We start from the raw sequence: 14,067 nt of genomic DNA on the forward strand, positions 1-14,067 counted from the left end.
ATTCAAATATCTATCTTCGAAATTAGTGTCGTAGTCATTAGTGTCTATCATCTTTATTTTATCTCATTCTGCCTCGCTCCTCCTCCTACTCGGATGTCGGTTGTGCTGTTTATTGTATTGTTGTCATTGAGTGCTTTGTTTTTAACCGACTTCAAAAAAAGGAGGAGATTTCACACCGGATTTCAGTATGAACATTAACTTGTTACAAGAAAATATGACCTTGAATGACGCCTGTATGTTTTTTATCCCTTTCACACCTAACTAACTACCTAGGTGTAAAAGGGATAAAAAAAACATACAGGCGTCATTCAACGTCATATTTTCTTGTTACAAGTTAATGTTCATACTGAAATCTACAGTGTATTAGATATAAGCTTCTTGTGTACAACTATGATAGAATCTATAACATTTGATTTTTTTTAATTATACCTTTTTTTATCAACTGGCAATTTAGTTTAGTTTTCTCTAAAAATTTCTGGCAACACTCATGATGATATCGGAACGATTTTATCGGACAATGTGAAAGGGCAAATTGTATCCGATATCGGATATCGGCTATCGGCGTCCGATATCCGATATCGGATCGGATAATGTGAAAACGCTCTTAAGCGACAGAGTGCAGTGAAGCCGGTTGACCCCTGTTGAGCGGAACATAATAGACTAAGAGCGTATACGCACTATGCGGGTAGCCGCATTGCGGGTAGCCGTCCGGCTGACCGCAAGCACAATTATGTACGTAATATTCATTTCTATGCGCACTGCGATGCGGCTACCGCAGACCGCTCAGTGCGCATAGAAATGAATATTACGTACATAATTGTGCTTGCGGTCAGCCGGACGGCTACCCGCAATGCGGCTACCCGCATAGTGCGTATACGCTCTAAGAGTAGATAATTTTTGAAACAAAAAAAAATCGCAGTTGGATGAAACCCATTAGAAAAGGAGGGGAATATGATGAAAATAAAAGGAAAAATAAATTACGGTCAATCCTAGTTCGGGAAGTGGGAGGGGGGGAGCTTTTAAGAGAAAAAAATGGTTTCTCTCGATTTCCGACAAAACTACAAGGTCCTACGGAAAAAAGTTCAATGACAAAGTTGTAGGTAATAAAAAGTTCTACAACTTTTTTATTCACAATTTTTTCACATAACTTCAAAATTTAGGTGAAAAATTCAAAAAACCAAGTTTTTGGTCTTTTATTTTTATCTACTTCAAAATTTATTTTTTTTCTACGAAATTTGGTGGAAACTTACTTTATTATGTCCCAAATACACTGTAATTTATTTGTTGAAAATATTTATTTTTTCGCCTTATTTTGAATTAATACCAAAAAATCAACCTAATTTTCAATCGAAAAGTCACCCATCAAAATATCAGCTTTTTTCAAAAACTTGGGGAGCTTTTTGTTCAATGAAATCTCTACTTTCATATGGTGTAAAAAAAATAAACATTACCATAGTAAATGTTCTCAGGAAACGCATACAAACAGTGTGATAATGAGCTTTTACTAAATCAGGCACACTCCTCTCTCTTCCTTTTTCTTTTATTCTCTTCTGCTGCTGACAATATCAGAAGAACTCCCATTTTTTTGCGTTTTGATAAAGCAGGTGGCATTTTCACATACGTCCTCTCGTTAACTTCGTTCGATTTAAATGCCATGCTTGATAAGTTGATGGCTGATGCGCGCACGATCGTCAGTAGGATACATCCAGCACCACCTCGAGCTGACGTACAGCGGGGATGGACCGTGAATAAGGCGCTTTATCTGCCAAGTGTCAACTGTCAAATTATGAAAAGACAATGCAAAGTGCAAACTGCAATCAGCAATGACAAGGAAAAGATACAAAAAGCAGGGAACTCTCAAGTTCTCAACTCTGAACTCACCAGTCACCACTCGCCGACAGCCCCGAGTCCCGACACACTTGAAGTCCGTTGTTCGTTAATTACTCACGTGCTAATTTTCGTCCATGTTTTCGTCAGTTCAGTTCGTCAGACTGCATTAGTCACTACAATTTTAGCTACGCCTACGCCTGACGCAATAGTTTTAACGAAAAACAAGTGGTCGATAAATGTTTTAGTTTGAATAAATCTTAATTAAGGCAAATTGTGATTTGATGCTCCGTTGGAATAAAATATACGTTAATTTATAACGTATTTTAGCATCGTAAGTTTCACCATTTTCGTCTAGAACAGTGGTCTAGAACTAAGTACTGGCAAAAACGGATTGCATTGACATGTTGTAACGTGTTTGTTATATGTAATATCGATATTTTTTATTACTTTGCAGCGTAACAATGAGTGGTCGAAAATGGTATACCATAGAAGATGTAACGCAAGACATCGCAAGAGCATCGGGTCAGATTGTCAGTGACCTAGACGCGAAATATGTAGTGGTGGGTAAACAAAAACCACGATATAATACTGACGAAGGTACGTAATATTTTCCGTTTTTAGAGCTTGGTTTCAAAAGCTTTTGGTTTCATTTGAAACATTCAAATCTTATTCAAATTTTGGTCATCAAGAATCTGAATTAGTTGATGATAAGTGCTTGATTATTGTTGGATAAATAGTAATTGACTGTTTGGATTTCCTGTTAATCTGTTCCATTCCAGCTGTAAGCTATTTTCTTATTCTATGTTCAGTTTTGTTAAGTTATAAGTACAAAACATGAGAATAAGTTAGAATGATTTAGTACCTATCTATTTTAGTTGTTTGTTAATATTTTGATTGTGGTGGGCTTAGAGTGGTAGGTTAGATGGCAAATGTTAAGTACGATCATTCCAAATTTAAGATAGCTAATGTTGGGAATGTGAAAAATAACTTTATACCACTGTTTTTAGTGGCATTAAGAAATATAAGCTTAAATTTGGCTTATTTATAACTGACTTTTCTTGTAAACTTTATTTAAGTATCCATTTTCTCTATTTAGTGTTCCAACGGCTTGTAACTCTTATTTTAAATATTATTTTTTGGCAAACTATTAAAATCACAACTTAATCATTTAAATAATTACAACTATACTCGGATTTTTAATTAGATGAAGTAAACTGATGTTTACTGTGTTGTCAGTTTTTGATGAAATAAAAATAGCGTCGTCACAAAGTGAATGATTGAAAATCAGGAATGAATGAAATTGCTTCGATCATCTAGTGAATATTTAGTGTGTAACAATATAACATCAAATAAACACATCAATGACAACAAACACAACGTAATTCGTTACAATTAACGAAAAAGATACAATAACCATTTTATTTCAGATGAGTTACAAGACATGCACAATTTAAATGGCCACTGTATTTTACAAGATGAGACTAAACCAGACCTACAAGGGATCACAGAAATGATACGCTTGGTAAATATATAATATATTTTTTTATAGCCGTTTAGTCTGGTAGAGATTGCTGTTAGCAATGAAGCCTATTGTACAAGCAATGTCTTTTTTTAATACTACGAGAAAGAGATATGACGAACCGGGCCTTCAGGCTACTGCATGCATGTGCTTTTTTTCTAAGAATTACAAAAGACCCTAAACTTTGATTACTTTTACGATAATAGCCATTGACTATTATACCGTGCCAGATGTGGATACAGTTACCTATTCAAATTGTTTACAATACAGCAGAGCCTGTCGTTCTACAGATATAATACTCCGAAAATATTAACCAAATGTGGTTTACTTTTACGATAATAGCCATTGACTATTATACCGTGCCAGATGTGGATACAGTTACCTATTCAAATTGTTTACAATACAGCAGAGCCGGTCGTTCTACAGATATAATACTCCGAAAATATTAACCAAATGTGGTCGCTTAATGCAGTATGTCGTAGTAAACAATGTCGTAAAAACCAATGTTTTCGATAAGGCGGTCATATAACATTCAGCCAGGACCTTTGATTTTGGTCAATTTAACCGGTATGTTGTTCTTAACGATGTCGCCATAAACGGTTTTGACTGTATTTACATTTTATTTTGTACAATAATGTATTATAAATAAATTAGTTTTATTTATAAAGTAAACTGCGCAACTGACAAATTTTGTAGCACTTTCACATCTCTTAAATTATCTTCATTATTTTTCCATTTTGTTGCATCGTTAATGTTATATTTTTAGGTTTAGTTAGTATTAGATAATTTATTTGAAATATATTTAAACATCATCAATTAAGCCATTATTAATATATATCCATTATTTATTTATAAATTAAAGCATCATTCTCCATTATGTAACCCTTCTGGTCTCTAATACCCGAGTAATTTTCAACGTAATTATTTTAATGAGCATTCCAATTGTTAAGAAAATGAAGGGTTTCATATTACCATGAAACATTTCTCATTTCAAGAACAAGAACTACAATAATATTTAAAATGAACAAATATGCACCCAAGTTTTAATTTACGATCCACTTAAAATATTCTTGAACGTCATTTTTTGTTGCTATGCGTAATTTATTACGACACTTAAAAGAATCAGCACATTCCACTAAGCTGCTCGTAATTTGATAACGTAATATTTTAAGTGGGTAACATGCTCAAATTATTATTTGTATTTGTGTATTTCGCTTGCATTTCAAATCAGACCTTTATGCCATATAGACCGGGAGATACTGACACAAAATTTCGAGTCATTTGTAACAGGATGGCGGTTCTACAGGGGTCTTAGTACGCAATGACAAAAAGAAAAATGATGGTGTGAACGCTGGTACCGGTGGGTTAGTCGCGTGGGCGTTAGTCGAACTCGTCGGAAAAATAGCGAAAGTCAAACGATTTGTAACACAAAAATTTTAGAATTTACCGATAGCCCATAAAAAAGAAGTAGGCGGTAGTGTCATGCCATACTTTTCCGGTATGACTTACAGCCCGCCATACCGACGCGAATGTGTTGATTTAAAAAAAACAATTATTCAACCATTTGTACCAAGCTAACTTTTGCACAGGTAACCATCGTCGTGCAGCCATTTACGAAAATCGCCATGCCATACTTTTCGGACGATTCCAAATGGTCGCCATACCGCCGAAAATCTGCAAATTTTTTTTATTTCGCCTATCTTTTTGTACCAGTATTGCATTTGGCTTTTTGGAGAGTATTTGATAAAATGTGACCATTATTATATTTGCCATACTTCTAGTAGGGGGAAAAAGTGCTGTCATACTTGAAAAATAAATTTATTATTAATTTATATAAGTGAAGATTTCCAACACCTAGATCTTTGAAATTTTGTATTTATATTCGTCGATCCTCAAACTTACAGGAAAAATAAGTGCCATACTGTTACAAATCGTTTGACTTTCGCTATTTTCCGACGAGTTCGACTAACGCCCACGCGACTAAGCCGCCGGTACCAGCGTTCACACCATCATTTTTCTTTTTGTCATTGCGTACTAAGAACCCTGTAGAACCGCCATCCTGTTACAAATGACTCGAAATTTTGTGTCAGTATCTCCCGGTCTAATAGCAACATGTTCTGAATCGCAGAAGCGAAATCAATTAGTTATTAGTAGCAAAAATACAACGTTTTGACAAAATTAATCCGGCCAGTCGCGCAGACCATTTTAGAATTTTAGATTATAATATTTAGCTCTTTATAACACGTTTTGTTTTAGCTTTATCTGTAACTTTGTATGTAACCAACGTACTTGTTTTTAAACAACTTCTTTTGATTTTGCCCCACATTAAACATATTTTATTCAAACTTTGTACACTAATCAAGCAATGGTGACAAACTGACAATACAATAATTTCATGAGTTAAAGCGTGTTTTTTAGTTTGTACACTATATCAATTATTATTATAAGAATTCCATATTCCTTCCTTCATAAATTTATTTGATTTGTCTTGCATTTATATGCAAAAAGTTCATCACTCAGCTACAAGGATATCTATTGAAAACAACTATTTAGATACCTATTAGGGTATCTGTGGTGGTGACATGATTATAGAGCGGGAGATAGGATTAACAAAGCAAAAGGAATATCCGTGTACCTATATAGTTTGGTATTACTTAATATATATAAATCTCGTGTCACAATGTTTGTCCTCAATGGACTCCTAAACCACTTAACCGATTATAATAAAATTCGCACACCATGTGCAGTTCGATCCAACTTGAGAGATTAAACACTTACCTCACCCCGCACAATCAGGCTATAGATGGCCCGCATTTTTCCGTAATATAAGGACGATACGCAACGAACATTGACAACATTAATCAAATTGACTTAAAGTAATTTTGGATTTGTGATTATCGTTTTTCGTAGAAAATGGTTAGTTATTGTGTTGATAATGGATGTATTTCATCAGAAAAACGCGAATTTCTTTCCGCGTCACAATTAATGTGCGAACCCTAAAGCGTTAACACACACATAAATTGCACTCTCTACAGGGTGACTGTCAAAACGATAATTTTGTATGGAGTGTCCGGGGTGTGATATTAGTAAAGTTTTTAAGATTTATGTAATACTAGCTTTGCGCCCGTGGCTTCGCCCGCGCAGTCAAAGAAATCCTGCATAGTTCCCGTTCCCGTGGGATTTCCGGGATAAAACCTATTCTATGTCCCGGGGTAAAAAGTAGCCTATGTCCTTTCTCGGTTATCAAAATATCTCTATATCAAATTTCATGCAAATTGGTTCAGTAATTAAGGCGTGATTGAGTAACAGACAGACAGACAGAGTTACTTTCGCATTTATAATATTAGTATGGATTTGGTATCCTCATAGGAGGCCTATGTCTCTACCGTAAGATCATAATGGACTAATGATGATGATAATGTATTAATATAATTAAAATAGTATATAAAAATAGTCTATTATATAATTTTAATGTCTGGACTGAAGTCACTCATCCCGCAGTGACTTTACTACACCAATTTACTTGCTTAAAATCTAAAAAATTATGTGTTATTTATTATAAGTTTCTTTCCTTTTTATTTCAGGTTGACGGCTATTCAACAAATGATTCATCTTTCGACGAGTCTGACAACACGAAAATAAGAGAAACATTGACACAAGAGGCTGTAGTTATAAGTAAATTAAATCCTTCTGTACCACCTTTCGTACCAAAATCTAGTGTAAATTCAACATCAAATACCAATTCAAATAGGAAAAGAGCAGTCGAATCGCCTCTAAACGAAAATATAATGCCAAACAAACAAGACGTAAGGAATTCAAATCAATTTAAGGAAAATAAGGATTTGAATAGCACATTAGAAACAAAACAAAACAATGATGTTGGTCAAAACCATAGTCCATTGTGTGATTCGAAGAAAATAGAAGTGATTCCTGTCGATAGTAAAATAGATATGTCTAGTCTTGAGCCAAATGAAAAGGAGAAATTGAGAGAAAATCTCATAACTAGCATAAGTAACACTGCACAAACGAGTTGTGTTAAAGTTAAGAGGCAAAGAAATTTAGCAATTGCTACATTAATGAAATTATGTTCTAATTCGACACCAACCACAAAGGATGAGGTTATAGGGGCCAAACCAAATTTGATAACGCCGCAACATTACAAAACCACAGTCTGTGATAATGAGACTGAAAAGAAGCAAGCACATGAAATAATAATAGATAGGACTAGTGAGGCGGAGGAAACACAAACATACATGGAAAATTCCATTGACAAAGTCAAAAAATGGCTCACAGGAGAGGATTATTCTCCATCAAGTGAGAGTAATAATATTGATAAGACTGAAAATAAAATTTCTAATATTAGCACAGAATCAAGTGAATGTGTAAGTAATGAACCATCAGCAAACGTAAAAAAATCAATAGAAGCCAAGTCTGGTCTGTTCTTAGGGCCAATTACCTACAAGAAGAAAGAAACAAGAAAGTCTCCAAACAGTCAAACGGACAGAACCAGTTCTGTTGCAAGTGAGCCACTGGGAGTAGAACCAACACAAGAATTTGTGCCTTCAGCGTACGCTACTGAACTGTCGCAAAAATATATGAAGCGTGTTAACGATAAAACTGTCTCCACACAAGATGGACCTCCTAACTGGACGAACTTGGTAGCGACCTTGAAAGTGCAAGATGAGATTATAAGAAAGAAACTTTCTAGCCCAAATTCAGAATAAAACATAAATAATCACAAGTAACGGTGATAATATAATTGACGAATTTCCGTAGGAAGTGATATTTTTTCATATATTATTATAGGAAACAGATTATTTTATATTTTTTATGTTATATTGTAAGTAGTTTAAATATTTTACAACTAAATGACTCAATACAAATGTATGTGAATAATATTTTATATCTCTATGATATATTAGTGTAAGATTATGCCAATTAATAATTAATTTGTGTTCTAATATTTTAATTTCTCTCTAGTTTTATGGTTTTATCTTAGATCATTAAGTAATGGATGGAGCACGCTGGCAAATGTTCTAACTAAACTTTCTGCCGATTTTGGTGCGGGGAGGGTAACTCACACTTTGAAACACAATCACACATTCACAAAAATAATTTGTGTCTTTACAAACTCAAACTATTACAAAATTGACAGACTAGCATGTTTTTGCACACATACATCGATTACACAGAAAAATCTCTGTACATATACGTAATAATACAATCGCTCTAAAGGGATGTAACCATATCGATATTACAAAAATAATAATTTTGTTGAAATTAGAAATAACATAATATTATATTCATAAAAAATACTACACAGGTCATTTGTAACGTTTTCATCATTATTATATGCATACGAAAAAACAATAAAACGCCATTTTATTTGTATTTGAATATGTATTTATTCAACACATCACATATTATATTCAATAAAATAAATATCGGTCCAGAAATTTTTATTATTTCTGTACCGAGGTGTCCATTCTGATTTTCTCCCACAGCATTCAATCCACCTTAGCCTTAAAGCAGGATTTTTTGTAAATCTGAAATATACGCAATATTAATACATACATATAAACAAAGTAGCTGCTTCTCGCGGTTTCACCCCCGTGGCTCCACTCCTGTTGGTCGTAGCGTGATGATATATAGCCTATAACCTTCCTCGATAAATGGGCTATCTAACACCGAAAGAATTTTTCAAATCGGACCAGTAGTTCCCGAGAATAGCGCGTTAAAACAAACAAACAAACTCTTCAGCTTTATAATATTAGTATAGATTACATAATAGAAAGGTTACAAGATTAACATTACAAAAAAAAACGGCTAAATGCGAGTCGGACTCGCGCACGAAGGGTTCCGTACCATTAAAATGTTCTGCAAGTTAAAAGTAACCAAGCGTAAATTTTAATAAATATATACAAGACTTACAAAATAAACATTATACTCCTTTTTATGCAGTTGTATAAAATTTTAATATAATAAAGATTAATTCTCATCTCATTTCAAATTATACTTAAATATTTTTTTATCGACGTTCAAGTTAAAAGCAGTCCGTCACTAAGAAAGTCGTAAAAATTTACGACCTTTTAAGCGACGAGTTTTTAAATTCAACTCTATCACTAAGTTCATAAAGATTAAATTTGAATTTCTCTTCAAGATAGTCTCGCTACATCGCTTTATAGTTTCGTGGGGAGTGCGGTTCAATATCGCGTTCTAAATTCAACTTTATCGCTTAGTTCATAAAGATTAAATTTGTATTTCTTTTCAAGATAGTCTCGCTAAATTTGTATTTCTTTAAAATATAGTCTCGTGGGGAATGCGGTTCAATATCACGTTTTAAATTCAACTTTATCTCTTAGTTCATAAAGATTAAATTTGTATATTTTCTTTCCATGATAGTCTCGTGAGGCCGCATCAATTATCGAGTAAACACATGACTCGATTATTTGTCTTGATCATATCGCTAAACGATACATCGACGATTATTAGAAATTGCATTTAAATTGATATTTACGTAAAAAAAAAATAAAAAAATACTTAAATGGAAGGTTATTCCATCTTTTTTAATATTTGATGTGTTTGAATTGCTTCTGCAAGACTTGACAGCATAAAACGGCATTTTTAGCGGAGCACTCGCAGACGTCCTTTCGATGTTTTACGAATACGCACAGTGTTTGTAATCGATTACCTACGCAAGTAGTTTTTATGAATGTATAAGATTTTTCGATTTGAAAAATCTTATACCTCGGCAAAAGGGGAAGCGCCTGTGAGTGTTATCCATTACTTAATGATCTAAGGGTTTTATGTACTGTCAGAAATTTGTGCAATTGAGACTTTTGTCGAACAAATTTTAACTAGTTAAATTATTTTTACTTGTATTTTAAATATTTGTGATAGATAAGTGTCACGGATATACATATTTCAATGATGTACATTACACTAAGACTTTGAGGAATGAATAATCAGTTAGTATTTCATGTTTTTTGAGAAAAAGAAGTGTTAGGCGCGGGTCAAACACAAGCGGCGCGGGCGCGGGCGTGCCATAAGCGCACCTCTTGAATCTGTTTTGCACCACGTCCTTCTTATACATTTTGTATGAAAGAATTTTGGAAAGGCGTCGAGACGGCACGCCACGGTTGTGCCACGGTTGCGCCGCCTTTCCAAAGTTATTTCATACAAAATGCCAATAGCGCACCCGATGCACGCCGGCAGGCCGCCCGATGCGCGCCCGCAGTGCGCCCGATGCGCGCCGCGCCGCTTGTATCTGTCCCGCGCCTTAGGGCGCTTTTCCACCAGAGATGCGCTATGCTACGTAGCTGTGGCACATATGTGTGTGGTTTGTAGTTGAAGCATATCTACATAGCACATCGCTGGTGAAAAGGCACCCTTAAAGAGGTCATAAAGCATCTTATTCTGCATGTCAAAATTGTACAATAGTAATAATAAGAATAACACATTTCAAATTATCTAAGCTCATAGTGCGAATTTTTTATGATACGTTCGAATATCCCGAAACGGTTAGATTAAGATAGTAGTTGTGTATGTTATACAGGATGTCCCAAAAAGTAGTGATATACTGAAGCTGGGAGGTAGATGACCTAAAGGGCTATCCGAATCACCCCCATGAGATTTTTATTTATGACTTTAATTATTGCGGTAGATGCTTGATTTTGTTGTGTGCTAAGCTGATGGATGGGCCAATTTAGTACAGTAAAATTTACTATCGTATCGTTAGATCTTTGAATAGAATAAAACTAACTCTAAAAGCATCTACCGCAATAATTAACGTCACCTTGAATAAAAATCTCATCATACTAGGTGATAGGTGAAAAATTGAAAAAAACGGCATAACTCCGATAATACGATAAATCGCATGACATACATGGGGGTGATTCGGATAGCCCTCTAGGTCCTCTACCTCCCAGCTTCAGTATATCACTACTTTTTGGGACACCCTGTAGTAGAGTATCAGTCGAAACAAGGTACACTATACACTCTTAATGGGAATTGGTCGACTTCCCTGACTCTGACAACCCTGTTTTGCATTAGTTTAGTTCTTTGGCATATTTTGAAAATATATACGCTGTTACATATCTTGTATAATTTTAATTGTAATACTGACATGGTTTAAAAGAGCAACTATGGAGTTTCTTGCCGGTTCTTCTCCGTAGATCTTTCCGAATCGGTGGTAAATGTTAAAAATAATATGTAATGACGATTCAAAAGTGCTTCTAGAAGAAGTGTAATTGAATAAATGTTTGACTTTAGGATAGTTAAGACCCTAGAAAATACCCAATAAGCTTATGGATTTATAGCATTAAAATGAATGAAAATGTTGACTTGAATATTTATGTATTGGTAATAATAAAGATGACTATGAAATAATCAAAACATATCTAAAAGCATTTTGTTTTAATAATATTGTAATCAATCTGTAAACACTATATATTATATCTTAATACATATATATAAATCTCGTGTCACAATGTTTGTCCTCAATGGACTCCTAAACCACTTAACCGATTATAATAAAATTCGCACACCATGTGCAGTTCGATCCAACTTGAGAGATAGAATAGTTTAAACATATAGGTACCACGGGCGAAGCCGGGGCGGACCGGATATATATGTTTTCAGAATTTGTAGTGCCATAATGTGGCATCATTTGACAGATCTTAAAGTGAACAAATAAAATGTTTTAAGTTTTTAATTTTTTAGGAAAGTGGTTAACATAATATATTGAAATGTTGATTGGCATTTAAATGAATAAGGGCGGCCGTATATGGACCGCTTCAAGCAGTTAGGACCGACGGCTTGAAGACGCGACTTCGCGGTTAATTATAGACATTCTTTCACCGCTGCGGCCGTACGCATGACTGCTCGAGCCGTCGGTCTCAAGCAGTCTTGAAGCGGTCCGTGTACGGCCGCCCTAAGACTATTTCTGTCTTATGACAAAAAACTTTAGACAATGCTTAACTTCGTAACAAAGTTTAAATCGTTAGACGATATTTTACTAAAAGATAAGGAAGCAGTGAAGGAGTATACAAAAATTTAATTGAATAAAAACATTGAACTATATTTTGGAGTTTTATTCCATTTTAAATTATGTATTGCTAAAACCACAGACTAATAATAATATACTAGACGGTCCAATTCCATACAAAAAAGTTGAGCTATGAATTTGCCCAAGTAGAGCGCCATTTGATTGTTCGATATAAATAATTGTTTGTTCCTTAATTGTTTATTTAAAAGTAATATTGACCGTTTGGTTAGCCCCCTCAATGAAATTTATTACTTAATATTGTTCCTTATCATTAGTCCATAAATACACATTAACGTTTGTTCTTCAATAAATTACGTTAGTTCGAACATTTAATTGCATTATCATTCTTCCTTGTGGATTATTTATTTCTACAGATGTCCCATATTTGGCAATCTCACCTCACATAATGGCCTTGTCTATTCAAGCCGAAATGAATTATTTACCTACTGCAAAAATGAAATAATTTAGATTACCTGGAAAGGACAAGGAAAAAGATAGCTATAAAACAAGTATTCGAATGATTATTACCAAGTAAATAAATGAATGACAAGACAAGGTACTTAATTAATGCTAATTATATTTCCTAAAGAAAATAATTTTTTCAAAATTTTCACTTAATATGTATTAGTAGTCTGTGGTATTAGGTAGGTACTAGACAAAAATTATACCTACCTACATAACCTACTTTTTACTTATAGCGGGAAAATGCTTCATTTTTACGGGAATGGATGTCGAAATATTTAATTTTAGGCGCATAAAGAAAAAAAAACGCAAAAGATCATTCAAAACCTTTTCTACGGTTTAAATCTCAAAACTTTTTAATAAAAGATTGTTCTTTAATGTTGCGCTTTTCGGAATTAGAATAATCAATTTTTATAATTATTAGTTTTTCTATACTTAATAAAAAGTAAATGTTCTTCACACTCTTCACACGGCACATATTTTATTGTGTGCCGTGTTTATGCTTTAAGTTTGGAAACACTTTGCTGAAAATGTTCAATCCTTGTTTCACTATGTTATATAGAAAATCACTGGGTGTTTTTAAAGAAATCTCAAATATGCTGTAATTTTTGTTCAGGATTAAAAGTTGTTTCTTATCGTTTATTATTTCATTCTTCTTAAATAAAATATTTTCACACTGGGCACACCTGTATTTTTCAAAACATTTTTTCCCAAGATAGCCATAGCAAAGTAGGAAATTGAGCACTCTTCTAATTTATTCGAGCATGTGATTTCTTCCGGTTCCGATAATGCAGGCATGGTTGATGTTGACGGCGCTGGCTCTAAGTTTGTTGTTGAATTGCTGGTTGCTGTTGAATTCCTGTTTTTGTCCTCTAAAGGCCATACAAGCCGAAATGACCATACAATCTCAATTCCTATTAGGTCCTGATTTAGTCTGTAAGTATGAATAAACTGTATCCCAGTTTCAGCAGTTTCATTTTTTAAATCGATTGGCTAAGCACTTGTGTTGCCAGCTTAACTTTCATTTTTTCAAATGAGTTTGGGTTTAAATGAGAAGGAAGAAGTATTTTTGTAGTGTCCGACCGAAACTGGTTTCCAGGCCGAAACCGAATGTTCGGCCGTGGCTTCAGTTTCGGCCGAAACCGAAACTCACGTGGTCAAGTATGAAATTTCTAAAAATACTGAACTTTTGTGCATTTTACCTATTATT

The 14,067-nt window shown here is 34.1% G+C and overlaps 1 protein-coding gene across 4 annotated transcripts; it reads left to right on the forward strand.

Moving 5' to 3' along the window:
• Positions 1–1,798: 1,798 nt before the first annotated feature.
• Positions 1,799–12,430, forward strand: LOC149906731 (uncharacterized). Of its 4 annotated transcripts, none has more exons than XM_090104912.1 (4): positions 1,799–1,931; positions 2,285–2,427; positions 3,258–3,352; positions 6,934–12,430. In XM_090104912.1, the coding sequence occupies exons 2-4, from the start codon at positions 2,292–2,294 to the stop codon at positions 8,071–8,073; spliced, it is 1,371 nt and encodes a 456-aa protein (XP_089961038.1). In that variant the 5' UTR covers positions 1,799–1,931; positions 2,285–2,291; the 3' UTR covers positions 8,074–12,430. The 4 variants fall into 4 exon arrangements, with proteins under 4 accessions (XP_089961038.1, XP_089961036.1, XP_089961037.1 ...); XM_090104910.1 differs by having other exon boundaries at positions 1,800–1,924; XM_090104911.1 differs by having other exon boundaries at positions 1,801–2,161.
• The last annotated feature ends 1,637 nt before the right edge of the window (positions 12,431–14,067 follow it).

The sequence above is a fragment of the Colias eurytheme genome, chromosome 8 (genome assembly GCF_061535395.1).
Source record: "Colias eurytheme isolate Ceu_HAF_F1 chromosome 8, ilColEury1 Martin Lab GWU primary, whole genome shotgun sequence".
Lineage (NCBI taxonomy): Eukaryota > Metazoa > Arthropoda > Insecta > Lepidoptera > Pieridae > Colias > Colias eurytheme.

Excerpts from the sequence above, each read along its gene's own strand:
- LOC149906731 (XM_090104910.1), top strand. The coding sequence starts at position 1,824 with ATGACAAGGAAAAGATACAAAAAGCAGGGAACTCTCAAGTTCTCAACT. Across the intron at positions 1,925-2,284 it reads CGAGTCCCGACACACTTGAA|CGTAACAATGAGTGGTCGAA; the intron begins GTCCGTTGTTCG and ends ATTACTTTGCAG. Across the intron at positions 3,353-6,933 it reads TCACAGAAATGATACGCTTG|GTTGACGGCTATTCAACAAA; the intron begins GTAAATATATAA and ends TTTTTATTTCAG.